At 41.1% G+C, this 21,657-nt stretch overlaps 1 protein-coding gene across 4 annotated transcripts; it reads right to left on the bottom strand.

Moving 5' to 3' along the window:
- Positions 1-301: 301 nt before the first annotated feature.
- Positions 302-9,800, bottom strand: gzf1 (GDNF inducible zinc finger protein 1). 4 transcript variants are annotated; one of them, XM_012963102.2, is made up of 6 exons: positions 9,694-9,800; positions 7,605-8,964; positions 5,096-5,190; positions 3,713-3,880; positions 2,370-2,527; positions 302-803 (listed from the first exon to the last, which is right to left on the bottom strand). In XM_012963102.2, the coding sequence occupies exons 2-6, from the start codon at positions 8,942-8,944 to the stop codon at positions 471-473; spliced, it is 2,094 nt and encodes a 697-aa protein (XP_012818556.1). In that variant the 5' UTR covers positions 8,945-8,964; positions 9,694-9,800; the 3' UTR covers positions 302-470.
- Between the last annotated feature and the right edge of the window lie 11,857 nt (positions 9,801-21,657).

Genomic DNA, 21,657 nt, shown 5'->3' with positions numbered 1-21,657 from the left:
ACAGTATATAGTGAGTGGGTCCCTAAGGTCAGGTTATACTGTGACATTTATATTCTATATATACAGTATATTGTGAGTGGGTCCCTAAGCTCAGGTAAGTGACAGCAGCACAGAGTATGGGCAGGGAATCAGCAGAAAAGATTGGGGGCTACTGGGGCATCTCTGGAAACACAGATTCCCACAGAAGCCCAAAACAATGTGCAGGATTTCTAGCCTACTTCTTTAGTTAGGCTTTAGTTCTCCTTTAAAACAGCATTTTAGAAATCTTCCCTAGTGTTTAATGCTAAAAATAATTTTCAAATTAAGACTGGAACTGAAATTTATTTTTGCACGTAATTCATAAAAAAAAAAAAAAAAAATCAAAACCAGTCTGGAAATAATTATTTGATTCCATTTTATCGCAAGAAGAACTTGGATCTGGGGAATTTAATGTATGAGTTATTTGGAATGGTGCTAAGAGCGCAGTAGAACTACTCGAGATTTACAACAGCCTGAATGGCTTCTCCCTGTGCATGAAGGACGGTCAGGTGGTTTAAAGTGGTGGCGATGAACACTTCTTGAGGTATGACCGCGCAGTCCGGCTTGCAGCCAATGAGAGAGGTAGTGCTGTTTTCAGGCAACAAATCCACTGTTCCAGGGACCACAGTCAAATTCTGATAATGGCCATTTTCTGGGTAAGTTAATTTGTCTGCTCCAGGGTTAGGCAGGTCCTCTCGACCCTCCTCAGATTTCTGTCCTTCATCTTTAGAGGCAGGGTCCAGAACTACGAGGAATGACTTCCATGGCGTGTTTTTGTCATGGATCTGAAACAAACAGGCAACATGTCAATCACATGTACCCAGAAACGGAAGCACGCTTGCTTAGTTATACAGTAATGTAGTGCTACTCTCCAGCCTGCCCAAGCTGACTTTTGCTAGATTTTGGTAGCTGTAGCACTAAGTGATTAAAGTGTTTCCTAGAACAAAACAGACTGGGCTGCTTGTATAAACTGTATAGTAATAAAGAAGTTATATCAGTGCCCATTAAATAAAAACTTCTATTACCCGACAGAGCAGTATTAAGTTTGTACAAGAATCTGTTATCCAGAATGCTCAGGACCTGGGGTTTTCCAGATAAGGGATCTTTCCGTAATTTGGATCTCCATACCTTAAGTCTACTAAAAAATAATTTCAACATGAAATAAATCCAATAGGACTGTTTTGCCTAAATAAGGATTAATTATACCTTAAGGAGTATCAAGTACAAGGCACTGGTTTAATATTACAGAGAAAAATGAAATCATTTTTAAAAATTAAAGTTATTCAATTAAAATGGAGTCTAAGGGAGATGGCCTTCCTGTAATTCAGAGCTTTATGGATAACAGATCTCATGCCTGTGTATTGGGCTTATGCACAATTAGAGAAAGTTTCTGGAACTTCATATCCCTCAATCAAGCAAGAAGTGGGGGGAAAAGTCTAGAATAAAATGTAAGTATTACTCCAACTGTGCAATGAGACTAATTATTATATATATATGAGACTAATGGCACACAGTGCAATTAAACAGTGTGCCACAGTCATAACATCCCTGTGAGCCGATTAGCCTGAAGGTGTGCGGTTTGGGAGTGGCATAGGAACATGTCAGTATCACTTTGTGCAGGTGTCCATGCCCTTTCCCTTACTGTATTCACTACATACAGCTACCTGGCGACTCCTAAAAAAGCAGTGTATCCTTGAGTCAATTGGGCTGCTGATAACAGCTAAAGATCTGGTGGTCCCAATTAATATCTAAAAGGGCCACATTTTCTGTGAATATGACATTACAGTTCATTGGGATTATATGAAGTCCAAAGAGGTAGCTGCGCTCACACCAAATGGACATATTTCCCTTTGTAAGAGAAGAATATATTGCAGCCTGCACTGCACAAATACACACAGATACAGGCCCAGTGTGTTTTCCATTACTGTTTGCACAGTGGCAGAGAAGTAGCTGGGCATAGGGTCTACATAATCCTACCAATTGTACATGTGTTTTCTTCTGTATAGTTTTGAGTGTGGGCTGGCAATCTCTTACTCCTTACTCTTCCTGCTACCGCAGTATATGTGCTGGCTAGGTGATTAAAGGGTAAAAGGGACGTTCATGGTAAAACATATATTTTTTTTAAAACGCATCAGCCTCCAGCAGAATCCTGCTTTATGTAATATTTAATTTAGAAATTTCCCATGGGGCTAGCCATATTCTTCATATCCCAGGGTGCCACAGCCATGTGACGTGTGCTCTGATAAATTTCAGTCTCACTTTACTGCTGAGCTGCAAGTTGGAGGTTTCTTTAGCAGAAAAAAAGAAAAGCAGAATGAAGTGCATGTATGAGTAATGCATAGGGCTCTTACAGAAGTGTGCCTCCGCAGAGTTGATTGGTCGGTAAAGGTGCGCTGGCACGCACTGCACATGAATGGCTTTTCTCCAGTGTGGATACGATGGTGGCGCTGCAACGCGTTCAGTTGGGTAAATTGCTTTCCACACTGATCACAACAATATGGCCGCTCTCCTAAAAGCAAAAATGGCAAATCTTACTGTAGGTGTGAGAGACCTGCCCAAACCTGAATATGAAATGGCATCAGGAAAACATTCTTCCATTTATTTGCAACGTATTTGTCTATTAAACACACAGGGATGTTTGAGAGCATCTCCTGCCAAACACAGATAAATAGTATTTGGACAAAGCAATGTTATTACTCATATCCTTTATTAATATAGCACTGTCATATTGTGCAGCACTTTACTGAGATTATACAACACTCACATCAGGCCCTGCCCCAGTGGAGCTTCCAAGTCTCTATATGACAAGCCAGCTAACCTGCATATGATTCTGAAACATGACATAGCATTTATACTTATGGGTGGGATCTGCCATTGTATTTGGCATATAATAGCCTTTTAGTATCTAGTGACAGTCTGTGTATTGACTATATATTGATACTCGTCTATTAGAAAGGTGTAGCTTAAAGGGGAGATTCTTCACTATATCTTTCAAATGTAGTTCCCTGACCCAGCAGCCAAAAGATCATTGCTCTGTGAGGCTTTGATTTTATTGTTACTTTTTATTACTTATCTTTCTGTTCAGTCCCTCTACTTTCATATTCCAGCTTCTCATTTAAACCACTGCCTGCTTGCTAGGTTAAAGACCCCAGCAACCAGATAGCTACTGAAATACCAAACTGGAGAGCTGAAGGCCAATTGCAAATTGTCTCAGAATATCAATCTCTACAACATAATAACCCCCTTAATACTCTAATAGTATTGCGGCGTGCTTACTGTCGTCTGTCACTGTGGAGCTGAGACACTGGAGAAAGTAAGAACTTACAATCAATGTTTTGGTGCCTGAGGAACAGGAAGTATAAGGCCTTCATTAACTAACCATAAAAGGGATGCACCGAATCCAGGATTTGATTCAGGATTCGGTGAAGATTCTGCCTTTTCAGCATGCCAAACCAAATCCTTAACATCACATGACTTTTGGTTACGTGGAAGGAAGTAAAAAAGTCCAAGTGTGAGCTACCCAAAACAGACATAGGAATAGTAGTTACCAGATATGTTCACTAACCAACTAATATTGATAAATCTGCCTTGGTGCCCAGTTCTCAAAGCTCCGTGTCTTGCCCAGAGCCCCACACCCACGAGGATAATAATATCCCACTGTAGAAAAAGGAAGGAGAGGTTTGTGTGTTGTTACCTGTGTGAACCTTTATGTGCTGGTAAAGGGAATTCCTTTGTGCAAATGTTCTGCAGCAGAAATCACATTTAAAAGGTTTGGAGCCGGTGTGGATGCGATTGTGATGCTTCAAATATTCTTTGGACGCAAAACTCTTCCCACAGGTTTCACACATGAAAGGCTTTTCTCCTGCAACACAAAGAAAAAAGACAAACATTCAGCACTAAAAAGCTGTGTTTAAGGAACCAAGCAACTAGGATTTTGGGTTGATGGAGGTTTTTTCACTAGAAAGAATCTAGCATTTCATTGGAGGAAAATCACCATTAATGGTATCCCATTCCAGGCCATGGACTGTCTTGTGGCTTATGGCTCATACCATTAAATACTGTGAGAGAACGGGGACTTTTGCATTTGTGGGCAGTAAGTGCTTAACAGAGAGCTAAACCCTAAAAACAAAACATAGGTAGAAATGCCAAGTTTTACATACTGAGCTTACCGCACCAGCCTAAAGTCTCAGAATTTCAATAATGATCCAGGCTTTCAGATTTGTGCACAGGGGCTCCCCTTCTTGCATATGCTCAGTGGGCTCTGGGCAGCAGTTGAAAAGCTGAGCTTAGGAGTCCTCACAAATCATCAAGCAGAAAACAAAGTTGGCCTGTCATATAAGATGATACTACAGCGCTGATTGTTACATTCTGATGCTAATTGCACTGGTTTCTGATCTGCCATGTTGTTATTATCTGTTTAAATTAGCCTTATATTGTGACATTTATATTCTATATATATACAGTATTTTGTGACATTTATATTCTATATATATACAGTATAGTGTGAGTGGGCCCCTAAGCTCAGGTAAGTGACAGCAGCACAGAGTATGTGCAGGGAATCCGCAGAAAGAAGATGGGGGGCTACTGGGGGCACAGTTAGTCCCTGCTATAGGGCTGTGGTTGCCTTGGGCTGGTACAGAAGCCCAAAACATAATGTACAGCATTTCTAGCCTTCTTTAAGTTAACCATGAGGCAAAAGCTACTTACTGACAATAACAGGAAGCCACAGTACACCCCAAGGCAAACCCAGCAGCCCTGTGTGACTTTAGCCTAACGACAGACCTCAAGATGTTTGTGCAACCAGACACTGCTACTATGAATTCATTTACCCTATAGAGGGGAGTCTTGAATTTCAGCTGAACAAACGTGCAGGGTGCAATTCATCTGCAGATTATAATAATAAAAATACATGAAAAGTAATTTATTTAGCCCACCTTTAGAGATCTACACCATACTGGCACCTTCTCAGTTTAAGGGAAACACAGTCTTGATTGCAACAAAATCCTGCAGGCAATTAAACCTGATCTGGACCTGGCTTGAATCCCATAGCCAGTTTTTATATCTGGCAGTACCTTACCTGTGTGGCACCTTTTGTGGTAGATGAGCATGTGGTTCTGAGTGAATCTTGCATCACATTCATCGCAAACAAACGGCTTCTCTCCAGTATGAGTCCTGAATAGAAACAATAAACAAACACAAGGCTTTGTTCACCAGTATACAGATAATCTGCATGTTCTCTGTGTGCCATATTCTACACTTAATTCCAATGGCAGCTTCACAGACTGAAAGGATCTGACAAACCTTGAAAATATTGACATGATGGCAAATAACGATGGCAAATTGGTGGAAAAATAATGCCATTGTAAGGGTGAAGACACACTGAGCAACTAGTAGCAGCTACTTTTTCATGGCTACTAAACTCCAGAAAATACCCAGCCATAGAAAATAATGAGAATTGCCTCTGCTAAACACACGTAGTGACAATTATCAGTAAATGATCTGCATTGTGAATGCTAGTAGCCACAACAAGTAGCTACTACTAGTGGGGCCATTGTGTCATCACCCTAAAAACCACATACATTTACCCCATGTTGTGCTTTTGATCTTCCATGGTGCGTAATACCAATAAATGCACACAGCACAGATGAAAGAGGAACCTAGAACCCTAGGATCTATGGCATTGGTTGGGTTAACTTTATTATGTTATAAAATGCCCTACTCCTAGCAACTTAATTTTCATTATTTTTATAGTTTTTGAATTATTTGCTTTCTTCTTCTGACTCTTTCCAGCTTTCAAATGGGGGTCACTGACTGAGAGCCAAAAACGTTTGCTTTGTGCAGCTACAATTTTACTTTTACTCTTCTATTCATACTACTGCCTCTTATTCAAACTACTGCCTCGTTGCTATTGTAAGTAAAACCCTAGCAACTATATAGCTGTTGAAATACCTAACAGGAGAGCTGCTGAACAAAAAGCTAAATAACTAAAAACCCATTAAAAATGAAGACCAATTGCAAATTGTCTTAGAATGGCAATTTCTATAACACACTGAAAGTTAATTTAAAGGTGCAACCCCTTACAACCAAAACATTTTAGTCACCTCCATTTATTTAAACAGTCTGCAAGGAATCAGTACCCTTATGAAGGCAAGTACTCTAAATGTTACTCGAGAACAGTGCTGTCCAACTGGCGGCCCGCGGGCTGTATTGTTTAAATATGTAATTCCCTGTGTTGTTCACACCTTTTAATCTCTGCATTGTTCACCCCCTGCAGTGTTCACACCTCAGGCTCAGGGTGTGAACACATTATTCCCCTGTTCACACCTCAGGAGCAGTAGACACTCACAAATAATCCCTGCACACTACAAAAAGAACATATACTGAGGTGGTACTGCAATTAAAAAGTTTTTTAATATATAGTTATTGTGCAGACTGTAGGAACAGTGCCAGCATTGCGTCACTGTAGGCTGCCTGTGTGTGCCATACACACAGGCATCATAGGGCAAGCAGAGTATGGCACACACAGGCAGAGTAGGGAAGGCAGAGTATGGCACACACAGGCCAAGTATGGCACAAACCAACCAAGAATGGCAAACACAGTGAACACAGTGAAAGTACGCAGGCAGGGTAGGGAAGGCAGAGTATGGCACACACAGGCAGGGTAGGGCAGGCAGAGTATGGCAGGTTTTTGCTGTACTACAACCATTAATATGGGTATGGTCATGTGATAACATGGGTGTGGTTTCAAGTGGGTGCAGTTTCAAAAAGGGGAGTGGTCAAAACTGGCTTCCATTATCGGCCCTCCACCACGTAGGTCGGAAAAATTCCGGCCCTCGGTACAACAGATGTTGGACAGCACTGCTCTAGAAGATATCAAACACGTATGTGAGATTTGCAGTTAGGAATCTTTGTGCGACTGTCACACTGCCTTCACAGCACTATCCAACCACAATTTAAAATATAAAAAGAAAAATTAAAACTTTTGTCCTTATAAGGTTTGTTATTGAATTTTCAAGTCATTTAAGTTAGTGAAGCTGCACATACTTTCAATTTATAAAAGCATATCTTGAGAAGTATCATTCCTTTTAAAGGGAAAATATAAATCATGCCTTATTTATTGGTATGTTTATGGAAAGAATAGTTTACCAATGGACTAGGTTTTATAACTATAACCAGTAAACATACCTGGGCAGCATGACATTCCCAGTGCCAAACTGGGATGTCTATGGACCACTGGGGCTGCCACTTCAGGGGCCCCCCACCCCAACTGCTAACTCCTCCGCTTCTCAAGCATGCCCGCCATCCTTCATCCCCCATGCACCGCATACCTTTTACTTTCTCCTTGCAGTTGCTATTGGGGTGGAGGTTGAGCCCCAAAAGTTCAGAGCGAGCAGTGGGCCTGGGTCTATGTTGCCCACCTGTTTTATCCCCAGTGTCCCGCAGCCCAGTCCGACCCTGGGTGTCCCTATCAAAAGGCAAATGTGCCTGGGAAGGCAGAATCTCACTGCTAGCAATACTTGTGACTAAAGAAAACAAGGATTCTTGCTTTTCCCAGATTGCACTGCAGTTATGATGTCTGTTCCTACCTTAAATGAGTTTTAAGGGCAGATGTCTGAGAAAATTTGGCTTGACAGTGAGGGCAGCTGAAAGGTTTGTCACCCGTATGCGTTCTCTCATGGAGACTCAAGGATGTTTTTGAGCTTAAACCTTTCCCGCACAACTTGCAGAAATGTCTCTCCCGCCCGCCCTCGTGGACCTGGATTATATGCCTCTTAATATCCTTTTTCCTTTTAAACTTTTTGCCGCACAGTTCGCAAGGAAAGCGTCTCTCGTTGCTATGAACGTGGCGCTGGTGACTCTTTAGATTGCACCTATTGGCAAATGTCTGGCTGCAAATGTCGCACCGAAACACAATCTCCGAATCCAGGTGTTCCTGCTTCGAGTGTTTCAGGAAACTTTTTTCATCTGCAAAGCTTTTCCCGCAGACAGGACAGGAAACCATGTTTGCACTTTGGTCATTATTATCCTGGTCGCCATTTTTATAGCTCTCGCTGTCTTCACAATGACTGTCATCCTCGGCTTTGACACTATCTTCACTCTGCTCATCTGCTGTCTGCATATTGCTTGGGACCTGCACGCCATCATTGCCGTTCTCTATTGGCCGAGTCTGAGCGATATTCTGCTGCTCACGGAGCTTCCTTGTATATTTCTTTTTAGGGATCTCTACGACGGCTTTTTTTCCAGATACCCGCCCTGTGGATCTTTTGGGTTTGGCTTGTGGCTTTTTCAGGGCCTCTTTTTTCTTTTCTGTATTTTCTTCAGTTGCTATAAAAGCCGTATCCACACACGCCTGATCCATATTTTGCCCTACGGTGCTGTCAGTAAACAGAGGAGTGGGATCTGTGATCTGTGTGGGTTCTGCCATTGGTGACTGAAGGCCAGTTAGGGGGTTTAGCTGCAGTGTGTCAATGTCTTCGTCAGCTTCTTGAACCTCAGAGATATTCTGAAGATCTAACCACACAGACTCAAGCATCTGCTTTTTCAGCTGGAAACAGGTTTCGGCCAATTCTGGACACCTCAGTTTTTCTGCCACATCGATCATTCGCTGCACCCTGTCTTCTTCCACCTCAACCCTGGCAGTGTATACAAAATCAAGGAAAGACGCAAAATCCACCGACGGTATTTCGTTTAGGTGTATGTAAGCGTTCGGGCAATCCAGGATGTTACTGTTAATAAATACCTCCTTAAAATATTTGCTGGATGCCGCTAATACTGATTTGTGGGCGCTAAACTCCATTTTGGACCCATGGTGCTCCACTCTCACAGTTACGTCACAGAGGTGGCCAAGTAATCGCAGCTGGTACATTTCATTCAAAAGGTTCATTGGTAGCGACTTGGACTCCAGTAATACAGCGGCGTTTTCCATTTTCGTTCTCTGACCGGACGCTGTTAGAATAGAAAAATAAAAAGATGAGCATGAAAAACGTGGTTTAAGGGGTCCAGTTCTGTAACTGCTGGTACAATCAGGGTGTATTTATTAACATTGGAGACAAACATAACTGGTAATGTTGCCCATAGCAACCAATCAGCAATTAGATTTCAATGGTCACCTACAAAAAAACACTGGAGACCAACATCACTGGTAATGTTTCCCATAGCAACCAATCAGATCTTTATCTTATTGGTTGCTATGGGAAACATCACCAGTGATGTTGGCGGTGTTACTAAATACACCCCTTGGCCTATTGAGCTGCTACTGGGAAACCTGAAGTGATTGAATCTCCCCATTAGAGCTAAATCTCTTTTATACTGTCTTTTGTATGATGAAAGCAGGGGTCGGGCTTGTTCCCAAATGAAAGGGCTGATGCTCCCAGAAGCCTTAGCAGCATTCCATTCAGTATCCGGATGAAGCACAATAATTAAGGGGACAGGACAGGCAGTGTGGGAGTTTTCTGTGACAAAACGAGCAGCAGATAAAGCTGTGCAGCAGGGAAAGAACCTGTAGGCACCCCCTGCCCTCCCTTCCGCAGCCGGCAGCTCCCTCACAGCAAGGGGCCCGGCTCATCCGAGTAAGGGCAGCCCTACCCAACAGTCCCGCTAGTCACCCCCATTCTCTCAGAACCCTACTTACACCTCCCGCAAAGCTGTCCCCTGCGTATCCCTGCGTATCCTTACCTCCGGTTCTACTGAAAATCCCGACGCCGCAAGTCTCATCTCGCGAGACTGTAGCACCTAACTACACGCATGCGTAGTGACGTATCACGTAGCCGCTCTGTGGGCAGACTGGCAGGAATGGCGGAAGTTGCGCTATTGCTCCTACCTACTAGTTTTGTTAGAGACTAAAAAATAAGCGGTTTCGTTTGTGTTGGCTGTCCCTCGTGTCTACAGCAACCTCACCTCCCAATATTACCTCAGAATTATTTATATATTTCTGCGCAGTTTAGGAACTTAAAAAAAATGCTTTCCAGGTTGGAAACCCGTAGTGCCTATGGGTAATACGATTAAGAGCGTTTTTGTCTTTCAATAGAGAAATGTGTGATTTTATTCATAGTTTCCAAAACTTCTGTCCAATATTGTTGTAGATGTAGACGGACACATGAGCCATATGTGGGTGTGAGTTCCTTCAGCTGTATTACATTGCCAGCATAGGGCAGAGCGATTGGGTCCATTCTATATAATGGTGTGTAGTGCCACCTAGTGGCCAGTTTGTAGTTAGCCTCATTAGTTGGCTACATCTGACTTGTAGGGTGAAATCTGTCCAACCAACACCATCCAACAAAATCTTCCATGTAGTTTAGCTCTGTGAGAGAAGAGCTCCAACCCAGCTGCGCTAGTTTGCATTTTGGGAACAGGTAGGGCATTTGGTTGTTAAAGGGTCACACTGGAGTGTTTTGGGAGGGGAGGCCTCATCAGGACAATCTACTCGCAGTAAAACAGTTTTCCAAGGAATTTAATCTGCTGTTCATTTTCACTGCGTGCTTTACATAGAAGAAGAATCCAGAATGTATAAAAAAAAAATCTGTATTTATAAAATTAAATATTTTGCATGGATTTGGTTAAAATGAATTACTGGATACAGGAAACTCTAGTATAAAAACATTAGTGTAGAAAAATGTTTGATGCATAAACTTTAGTATCTGTATTAGAGATTTTTTGACCCGAACAAAATTGCTACTTGAGAGACATTTCTCTAACATAATACAGCCCATGTGAAAATTAAAGGGGACATTTAATGTCAAGAACATGTACTTGCCATTGCATTATACAACTACAACAGAAGTGTGCTGCCTTAAATATATAGTTATGGGATGAGTTATATGGAAAGAGTCCATTTTAAGCAAATAATTCTAGTTTTTAAAGATAAGTTTGTAAGTGATACTCGGCGCTATAGGTGTCCTCGTGCTTAATTACTTTCAGTCTTTAATGTAGACAATAAACGTAGTGCTCAAATCTCCTGCTGCTTCCTCCAAAGAAAATACCCCTCTTGGATGTGTATTAAAACATGTGCAGACCCAATGTGTTGGAAGTGCATGAAAAATAAAAATACAAAATAGTGCAATATGTTTCAAAAGTTAATGAGACAAATGAAAGAGTTATGCTCTGAGCTGTTTGTGATACATTTTGTTCTTATCCAGATACTGTAAGTAGCCTGTACTGCAGCAGGACTATTTTTAATAAAGGGTATTACACTATATTCTGTTTTTATCTTTTGCTTTCCCAAACTGAATGGAGACCTTGAACCTACCTCTATCAACAGTGGATTTCACTTACCTCTGCTTATCTTAACTACCATCTGGTGAGTGTGCAACTACACCACTCTGCCATTTGTATATTTTATGTGCACTTTGTTATTATTTGGAGTTATATGCATAACTCTTTCATTTGTTTCATTAACTTTTGAAACATATTGCACTATTTTGTATTTTTATTTTTTACTTTTCATGCGCTTCCAATACATTGGGTCTGCACATAGTTTTTAAAGATGATTTTCTTTTTCTTTGTTAAAATAACACTGTACCTTGTACTTGATGGTTACTAAGCTACACAAAGCCATATACATATATATATCTATATATATGAGAGAGAGAGAGATTTTAAGCTCTACAGGGACCTCCATCCTCTAGTATCTTTGACTCTTAACTTATTGCAACTGTACTTTGTATTTATTTATTGTTATACTTTGTATTTATCTATTTTAATAACCCCCTGTCTGTATTAATCAATTCTACTTGCATCCTAATATGCTTCTGGGGTACGGCCTTTAGAAGGATATGCCTGCCCCTAATTTGTAACTCAAGACAGAGGTCTGGGTGAATCTATACATTTTCCAATAATATTGACAAGTGAAAATCCCAAATCTCTGCTGAATCATATGGCTCCTTACATTATGTGATGCCTGCAGAATTCTTCTGTTCACTAGGGCTCAGTCCAGCTGTTCCCAGCAATTTATGAACTCCAGTTAAATCATATGGGAAAATGGATGCACAAAAAGGAGACAAATGTGGTAGAATATTCTCTGTGATGAATTCTGATAATATATTTCTCTGCAGGGGGTACATTATTCATTTTCATTAGGAAAGTATTTCTGTGCTGGAGCCATATAGCTGTGTATATATATGTTTATATGTATGTTCTTTATCCCTTTAATAACAAGTAAACCTAAGGGGAAAGCAAAAATGAGCTTTTAGCAGAATCACAAAAACTTCTGGTCAATATATGCTAGTCCCAGTCCATAAATACATTTTCTGATTCAAATTCTAGAAATTTCTTCCATTTAGAAATTGATAGATTTTGTTTCTGAGCAATATATCCTTATACATCTGATAATGTAAGTATTTTACAATTTTCATAGTTTGATATGAGTGTTGTATAATCTCTGTCAGGCACTGATGCGTATGTCACAATATAGAAACACTATCAGGAATGAAAAGGTAAATGTAATGACACATCATTTCCACATGGGGGAGCTCAAGGCATTCTCAGACTGTGCATGGGCTCTGTAGGTTCACAGCAATTTGGTAGGGTTCCTATCATTTTATTGTCAAGGCTGTTCATAAATTTGCTTTAGTAATGACTATTTTCTGTCACTTGTGTGTCTTAATTGCTGCTATGACATTGAATTGCTTAATATTCCTGTTTGTCAGCCACTTTAGACATGGAAAAGAAACTGTGAAAATAAGAAACTTTTACAGGTTAAGTGAGAAGGTTTGAGCAAGCAACAGATTTTATCCTGAGTGTATCTAATCTCGATAAGCTACACACTGCACAGTAAGGGCTGGAGGCAGGGTGGGGGCTAGGGGGAGGTAAGCCCCCCTGTGTAATCACTGCTGTCCCTGCTTGGCTCAGTTATGGCCACTGCAATGGGCAAAGGGGGAGTCTTATATCAGCTACTCACTCCTAGACACCCCGCCAGGCTGTGCTTTAGCTAGTAGGGTAGCATTAATTATCTTTATTGTCTCACACTCTCCTGGAGGCTGTTTTGGGAGACAGGCGGGTGGACTTAATGGATCCATCACTGGCACTTCCCACCAAAACAGACCTTCTTGGCCCATAAGCCATAATGTGATATAAGATAACTTAGAGTATGTCAGTCACTCAGATTTTGGCCATATGAAAATCAGTTTTAAGCACATTTTATTGGTTATACTGACCACATTTTAGGCATAACATAAACTTGACCATGTATCTGCCTACCGTATGAATACACGTCCCTCCTTTCACTTAACACTACACATTGGTCACAGAGATCATAGGGCACTAGGGCATAGTATATCCTAAATGCATGCCCTTTATGTCAGTACAGTTTATAAGCACTCCCTTACACATTCCCCCTGTATGAGTGTGCAGCAGTGCTCCAAACAATTTCATGCTTCAAAGGCCCTTTCCCAGTTGTACCAAGTATCACAATGATAACCCCATACTGTGCATACTGAGTATATTATATGTTACCTCAGTGTTATGTAGAGTTCTAAAGATGCTTGGCCTCTAGCCTTTTCCCTTTGTAACCATGTAACTGTGGCGTAGAACACCCTAATTAATCTCAGTACTGGGGGGGGGGGGCTATGATTCACTGTTAGGATAACATGCGCTTGTTCCAAGGAAGAAAATACATTAAAAAAATTAGCTTTGCAGTATGAGTAGCAATGAAAGTGTACTTAATAGAGGGAATGCAAATAAACTACTAATGCTTTAGTACTTGTGTAATCATTTGCTGCTAAAATGTTCTTTTATACAGTCAATTATATTCTGTAGTGTATACTCTGTATTTCATACATTATGCCTATTTAAATAATGCATGTCTTGCAGAGATGCCAAGCATCAGCGGATTAAGGGCAGTTGACACCTCAGCATTGAGCATTCAGGCTCTTTTGCACAAATATGAACATTTAATATAAGCTTTATCTAACTGAAATAAAAGGCTTTCTAAATATAATGCAGTAAAAAGTATGTGCTGGTTATGCAGCAATAAAGTTACTTCTCTCTCTCGCATCTGTCTCTCTTCTTTATCTCTTTATTCAGTAGTTGGATTCAGATTTTGATTGAGATTTAGCTCTAATACATCCTTTGGGCGGGGGGGGGAATTTGTGCTGGAGTTGGTTATTTGAGTTAGCTCTAATATATCTGCTAGTAAATGGAGCCCCCCTAAAAGATGGATTGGACCTAAAGCTCAATCTAAACCTGACTCCAACTTCTGCATGGAGAGAGAATGAAGAGAGACAGATGGCTGAGAAAGGAGTAGTGAAGAGTAACTTGACTGTAAAGAATCTTTTATGGAGTGTATTTGGAATGTTTCCATGAGATAAAGCTTATATAACATTTTCATTTTTGCAATAGTTCCCCTTTAGTGCCCTGGTTGTTTTGATCTTGTGCTACATGTTGCCATTAAACACATGGTGGTGTGGTATTGATCAAAAAGTAGCCAGGAGCTGTAGATTGTTTTTTAAAACCATTCAAGGGAATCTCATTCCTAGGGCTAATGTACTTCACATAACATCCCACAGTCATTCCAAACCCACATACAGAACTTTTACTTTGGCAACAGCATCCCTTTAGATATTTGAAACATTCCAATAGGTAAGCATTTGTACCTGTTATACAGAAAGCTCCAAATTACGGAAAGGCCATCTCCCATAGACTCCATTTTAATCAAATAATTCAAATAAATTTTCTCTGTAATAATATAACAGTACCTTGTTCTTAATGCCAATATATAATGAATCTTTATTGGAGGCAAAACAATCCTAGCGGGTTTATTTCAAGTTTAAAATATTTTTTTTTCATAGCCTTAAGGTATGGAGATCCAAATAACAAGAAAGATCCCTTATCTGGAAAACCCCAGGTCCAGCACATTCTGAATAACAGCTTTTATACCTGTACTGTTTTTTAATGTACCAATTTTTGACCCTAGAAATGCACTGTATACTTAAGTGCCAAATTACAGCTCCTAGGAATAGCAAATGAAATAGAACAGAAATGAAACATGCTTTCTGGGAAAACATTGAGCAATTACAATTACAGATATCTTAACTTGATAGCAAGTGCTCTTCTTCAGCAGTGCCATACAATGGCTGAATAAATGAAGGGCATTATTTATATTTAGCTGCTCATTAAGTGCAGACAATTTGCCTGAGGTGAAAATGCAGGAGCTGTAAGAGTCTTGTAGGACTCCATGGTATCACTTGGAACTTCCCATCAGAGACCAGTGACAAGGAGTGTGGCAAGCCCCCTGCTATCATTCATTCATTAATCTTTCTAGTATTTTGGCTATATTATATTTATATGCTTTAGCCAGCACAACTTATTACAATAAACCTTTAGTGTTCTGCAAACAGCTTGTAGGTATTAACACAAACACACACTCTTTGGCATACAACAAAGTGTGTCCCCATCAGCCAAGTGACTACACAACTGGTTTGCCCAGGATATACACATTACGCTGGTTTTCTTTACCCACTAATGAAGCCGTGGGAAGGAAATTGAGCTTTGCAGTCAGAATAGTAGAATATTCCAGTGTGATTGGGGCAGGTTTAACAAAGTGTGACTTTAGAACTCAACACAGTAATGGGCAGATTTATCAAAATGTGAGTTTACAGCTTATTATATAAAAAACTCACCCACGCTGTATTTATTCCAATGGGATTTTTAGAAGTGTATTTATTTAATGGTGAGTTCTGAGTACTGCTACTATAGGCACCATCTCTCCCTACTATACCTGCTATCCCAAAGCCCCAGTCCCTTCCCAGAGGCTATTATCCCCCCACTGCTACTATAGGCACCATCTCTCCCTACTATACCTGCTATCCCACAGCCACAGTCCCTTCCCAGAGGCTATTATCCCCCCACTGCTACTATAGGCACCATCTCTCCCTACTATACCTGCTATCCCACAGCCACAGTCCTTTCCCAGAGGCTATTATCCCACTGCTACTATAGGCACCATCTCTCCCTACTATACCTGCTATCCCACAGCCACAGTCCCTTCCCAGAGGCTATTATCCCCCCACTGCTACTATAGGCACCATCTCTCCCTACTATACCTGCTATCCCACAGCCACAGTGCCTTCCCAGAGGCTATTATCCCCCCACTGCTACTATAGGCACCATCTCTCCCTACTATACCTGCTATCCCACAGCCATAGTCCCTTCCCAGAGGCTATTATCCCCCCACTTCTACTATAGGCACCATCTCTCCCTACTATACCTGCTATCCCACAGCCACAGTCCCTTCCCAGAGGCTATTTTCCCACTGCTACTATAGGCACCATCTCTCCCTACTATACCTGCTATCCCACAGCCACAGTCCCTTCCCAGAGGCTATTATCCCCGCACTGCTACTATAGGCACCATCTCTCCCTACTATACCTGCTATCCCACAGCCACAGTCCCTTCCCAGAGGCTATTTTCCCACTGCTACTATAGGCACCATCTCTCCCTACTATACCTGCTATCCCACAGCTCCAGTCCCTTCCCAGAGGCTATTATCCCCCACTGCTACTATAGGCACCATCTCTCCCTACTATACCTGCTATCCCACAGCCACAGTCCCTTCCCAGAGGCTATTATCCCACTGCTACTATAGGCACCATCTCTCCCTACTATACCTGCTATCCCACAGCCCCAGTCCCTTCCCAGAGGCTATTATCCCCCCACTGCTACTATATGCACCATCTCTCCCAACTATACCTGCTATCCCACAGCCCCAGTCCTTTCCCAGAGGCTATTATCCCCCCACTGCTACTATAGGCACCATCTCTCCCTACTATACCTGCTATCCCACAGCCCCAGTCCCTTCCCAGAGGCTATTATCCCACTGCTACTATAGGCACCATCTCTCCCTACTATACCTGCTATCCCACAGCCACAGTCCTTTCCCAGAGGCTATTATCCCACTGCTACTATAGGTACCATCTCTCCCTACTATTCCTGCTATCCCACAGCCACAGTCCCTTCCCAGAGGCTATTATCCCCCCACTGCTACTATAGGCACCATCTCTCCCTACTATACCTGCTATCCCACAGCCAGAGTCCCTTCCCAGAGGCTATTATCCCCCCACTGCTACTATAGGCTCCATCTCTCCCTACTATACCTGCTATCCCACAGCCACAGTCCCTTCCCAGAGGCTATTATCCCCCCACTGCTACTATAGGCACCATCTCTCCCTACTATACCTGCTATCCCACAGCCACAGTCCCTTCCCAGAGGCTATTATCCCCCCACTGCTACTATAGGCTCCATCTCTCCCTACTATACCTGCTATCCCACAGCCACAGTCCCTTCCCAGAGGCTATTATCCCCCACTGCTACTATAGGCACCATCTCTCCCTACTATACCTGCTATCCCACAGCCACAGTCCTTTCCCAGAGGCTATTATCCCCCCACTGCTACTATAGGCACCATCTCTCCCTACTATACCTGCTTTCCCACAGTCCCTTCCCAGAGGCTATTATCCCCCCACTGCTACTATAGGCTCCATCTCTCCCTACTATACCTGCTATCCCACAGCCCCAGTCCCTTCCCAGAGGCTATTATCCCCCCACTGCTACTATAGGCACCATCTCTCCCTACTATACCTGCTATCCCACAGCCACAGTCCCTTCCCAGAGGCTATTATCCCCCCACTGCTACTATAGGCACCATCTCTCCCTACTATACCTGCTATCCCACAGCCACAGTCCTTTCCCAGAGGCTATTATCCCACTGCTACTATAGGCACCATCTCTCCCTACTATACCTGCTTTCCCACAGTCCCTTCCCAGAGGCTATTATCCCCCCACTGCTACTATAGGCACCATCTCTCCCTACTATACCTGCTATCCAATGCAGTATTGTAACTGGTCTAGGCACTGGCTAGTGAAGTCCAAAAAGGACCATATATAGAAGTGAGAAGATTCTGAAAGTATACTGTAATTATGGTCCATTGCAGAGATGCAGTTTTGCAAGGTCAGTTCTGCCATACTTTATTAATATGAACTGGCTTTTTGCAAAAAAACAGAAAAAGAAAATTTTCAAAAAAGACTATTTTTAGAAGTGTAATTGCTTTATGTCAGGTCTGAAAATAATGTAGTTTTTAAGAAAAATTAAGCGTTCATTTTATAAATCATACCTTGTTCTTCTTTGTGTCTTTTTTTTCCTTCAAACCAAATGGACACAGAGTACAGCTGCCTTCTATCAAATTATATGTTATTCAAAACAATCATCTAAGCTTTCAGCACACTCACTGGGAACTGCAGATGATTTTTCCTCCGCGCTGTTCTATGGAGACAGACAATGGGATGGGAAGCACAATAACCGCCATGGCCAGACAGAATTGCTTGGATAAAACTGAACACTGTGTTTGAAATAATGGGGCCTATTGAAATTCTCCTGTAACTATGCTCATTTGCTATCATTATACACTGATTTTGCCATTGATCTGCAGTAAATAAGATGTGCTTATCTTTTCTGCTTGTTTGCTTATATTGATTAAGAGGGATATGCATTTATAAAATCATATACAGTTAGCAATAATAGGTCAGTGCCATTGATGGTGGAGAGGTTTACAAATAAGCTGCCTCTGATCTATAAGTATTATTTCTTTTATACACCCAAAGAGACATAAAAACTATTTGCTGTGACCCGTGTACTCTAGAAAGGGCATGATATTGTGAATCTACTTCTCATTCAATACAGTAGAATCCGAGACAGCATATTCCTTTGTAGTTAGTTAAGAGAAGCTCTTTAGCCTCTTTAGTACAGGCATAAAATACTTAGTAAGCAGTGTCCAATGGCTTTAGGGCAGTTCATGCATACATCAATCCATCATTTTTTGATTCAAGTGAATATGGAATTGTCCAAATACATTTTGGCTGAATACTGAGTTAAATTCCAATATTCATAACTGAGTAAAATCAAAACATTGCATTACCTGTGAACAAATATGTATTGAGTTCATTTGTCCACAGCTTTAAAGTCACATGACTTTAGGGGCTCTGGGATACAGCTGAACACTAATAACTAACCTAATAACTGCCCCTACCACCATGTGGTTAGAGAAGGTCATTCAAAGAGGTGCCTGGTTCAAATCCCAGTGGATCCTTGGAGTATGGGTGTTGACATGGGATGTCATTATGGAAGGTTTTAGTGAGACAAAACAATAAGTTGGTCCTGTTTTCATAAAGGATATGAAAGGCACCAGAAGCATGAGTTTCAATCGGTGAAAAAAATTGTATTATCATATTGCTCATTGGTTTAGGAATTTACAAAGATAACAGCCTGGATATAGGGGTAAAAAAGAGTTTTTTCAAAATGCCATATTCAAGTGATATTTGTTACGTCTGTTTTAATAATGGAAATGGAGAAATCCAGGATTCCAGGAGGACCACAGTCACCGATTCAGCTATTTATAGTCCCAGTAAAATGGATTGAAGTCCTCAGATGCCTCCTTGTTCAGTATCATCAGAATACGATGCTCAACTGATTTCAAGCACTAAGTACGTTTCCAAACTCTCTTTTGCCTGCTGCGTTCAGAACACACAGCATGACTTGCTCAGCAGATTCATGTTCTTCTTCACTCTAAACAGTTCTGGGGCCGTCTCATGGAAACGTGGTGTGCATTGCCCTTTCTGAGATCTCTTTTATCATTTTCAGTCCAAAAAGAGGGAAAATTTTTCCCATTCAGACTCATACTATCTACAGGTATAATAGTACAGATTAATAATCTTTTGTTAAAGCATCCTAAAAGGTAAAGCAACCTTATCGCCCTGACACCTTTTTTCTGTCATTCTGGCTTGAAAAATAAATATAAGTAATTATAAGTATTTGTCTTGGCCCCTAAGACAGACTTGATAAAGGGATGAACATTGCCCTTTCTGCATGTCTTAAGCAAATAAACCACACTCTCTGCTGTGCTGGGACTTTAGATTGTAAGCTCCACTGGGGCAGGATGTGAATGTTGTATTATCTCTGTAAAGATCTGCAGAATCTGGGTATAGTAAATATTAATGAAACAGTGAGATAAATTAGTGCTAGGAGCATAAGTACACCACTGATTAGGTTTCTGTTCTGAAGAGCTTACAATTTTGTGTGCTTTATCCCAATTTCCATCCTTCCTAATGTTTTGAGTTTTCACTTGTTTACACAAATTATAACTACAGTATATTATAAGTCCAACTAGTCCAATTAGTACAGGCAGACTTGGTGCACAATTGAAGTTTTAATGGCCTATAGCTCTGTACATACTAGTGTTGCCACCTGTCCAGTTTTGAACCAGGAAGCCCAGTTTTCCTTTGGGTTCCCCAGTTCAAGACCACCCTCCTAGGTTTTGCTGCTCTGAAACCCAGGCAAGTCTCCAGAATACAACCTCCAATCGTTTTTGAGATATACCGAACTTTCACCCATATATATATATATATATATATATATATATATATGTGTGTGTGTGTGTGTGTTCAATACCGCCTTCTACTCTTTCTATTTCTGTATTGATTTATATTTGTATAATATATATATGTTTGATGTATACACCCTTCTTTTGTATAGCACCGTGGAATATGTTGTTGCTTTATAAATACATGTTGTAAAGGAAGATGTAAACTAGTAGTATTCAGTGTCAGGGAAATTGGTGAGATTGGATGGAGTTTGCCAAGACTGGAAGAGTCTAAACCAGTGTTCCCCAACCAGGGGCAACATGTTGCTCACCAACCCCATCAATGTTGCTCTCAGTGCCCTCAAAACAAGTGCTTATTTTTTAATTGCTGGCTTGGAGGCAAGTTTTGGTTTTATAAAAACCCAGTTCAATGCCAAACAGAGCCTTCTGTAGACTTCAATTCAACATAGGGGTTACCAAATAACCAAACAAAACTCCTATTTGGCACCCCACATGCTTGCGTTGTTTCCAAACACTTTTTCCATTTGATGTGGCTCAGGCATATACAAGGTTTAAGGGATGAACGATGCATGTTTATCCGGAAGGGCAAAAGATTCAGTTAAGAAAGAAAAATTAATAGCTGTTAATGTGTCCTGGCATACTAGACATAAAACTCGCCGTAAAGGGACAACTTTAGTGAGGAAAATGTATTAATATACTACACAAATTTAAAAAAAGTCACTTTATACATACAGTAGCCTTGCTTAGAAACAACTTATTTTGCACCCCATTTGCTACCACATACCTTGGCAGTGAATGACATAGCCTTACCGCCCTATCAAAAAAAATACTTTCTATCATGTCATGTGGACAAGAAAGCACAATTAGCAATAGCAATAAAAGGTGTGCCAACTGCCAAGGATAAAAAACTTGAGAATGAACAAATACTGTTGGAATTCATTTCTTCCACTCTCATCGATGCCAGCAGCTTAAGGTGCCCAGTTTACACCAGGACAGGACTGGCTGTCTATGAGTTTTGCTCATTGGGTAGAGCCCATTAAGGTACACACACATCTCAACAATGGATGTGTTTATATGTAGTGCATAACATTTCACAGGCTTTCTAAATGTAATATGAATGGCCACAGGCCGCCAAAATACATTATGGCAACTCTGTGTAAAATACCAACTAGAAAGGCAATCAGCGCTGCACGTGGTCTTTCTGTGAGTATAAGTCCAAACAGGTGATTAAATTGCTTGCAGCTCATTACTTTCACCCCTCTGATTAGGCTT

The sequence above is a fragment of the Xenopus tropicalis genome, chromosome 5, assembly GCF_000004195.4.
Source record: "Xenopus tropicalis strain Nigerian chromosome 5, UCB_Xtro_10.0, whole genome shotgun sequence".
In the NCBI taxonomy this organism is placed as follows: domain Eukaryota; kingdom Metazoa; phylum Chordata; class Amphibia; order Anura; family Pipidae; genus Xenopus; species Xenopus tropicalis.
Note: the sequence above shows the minus strand (reverse complement) of the source record. Positions and strands in the feature narration are given on the sequence as shown.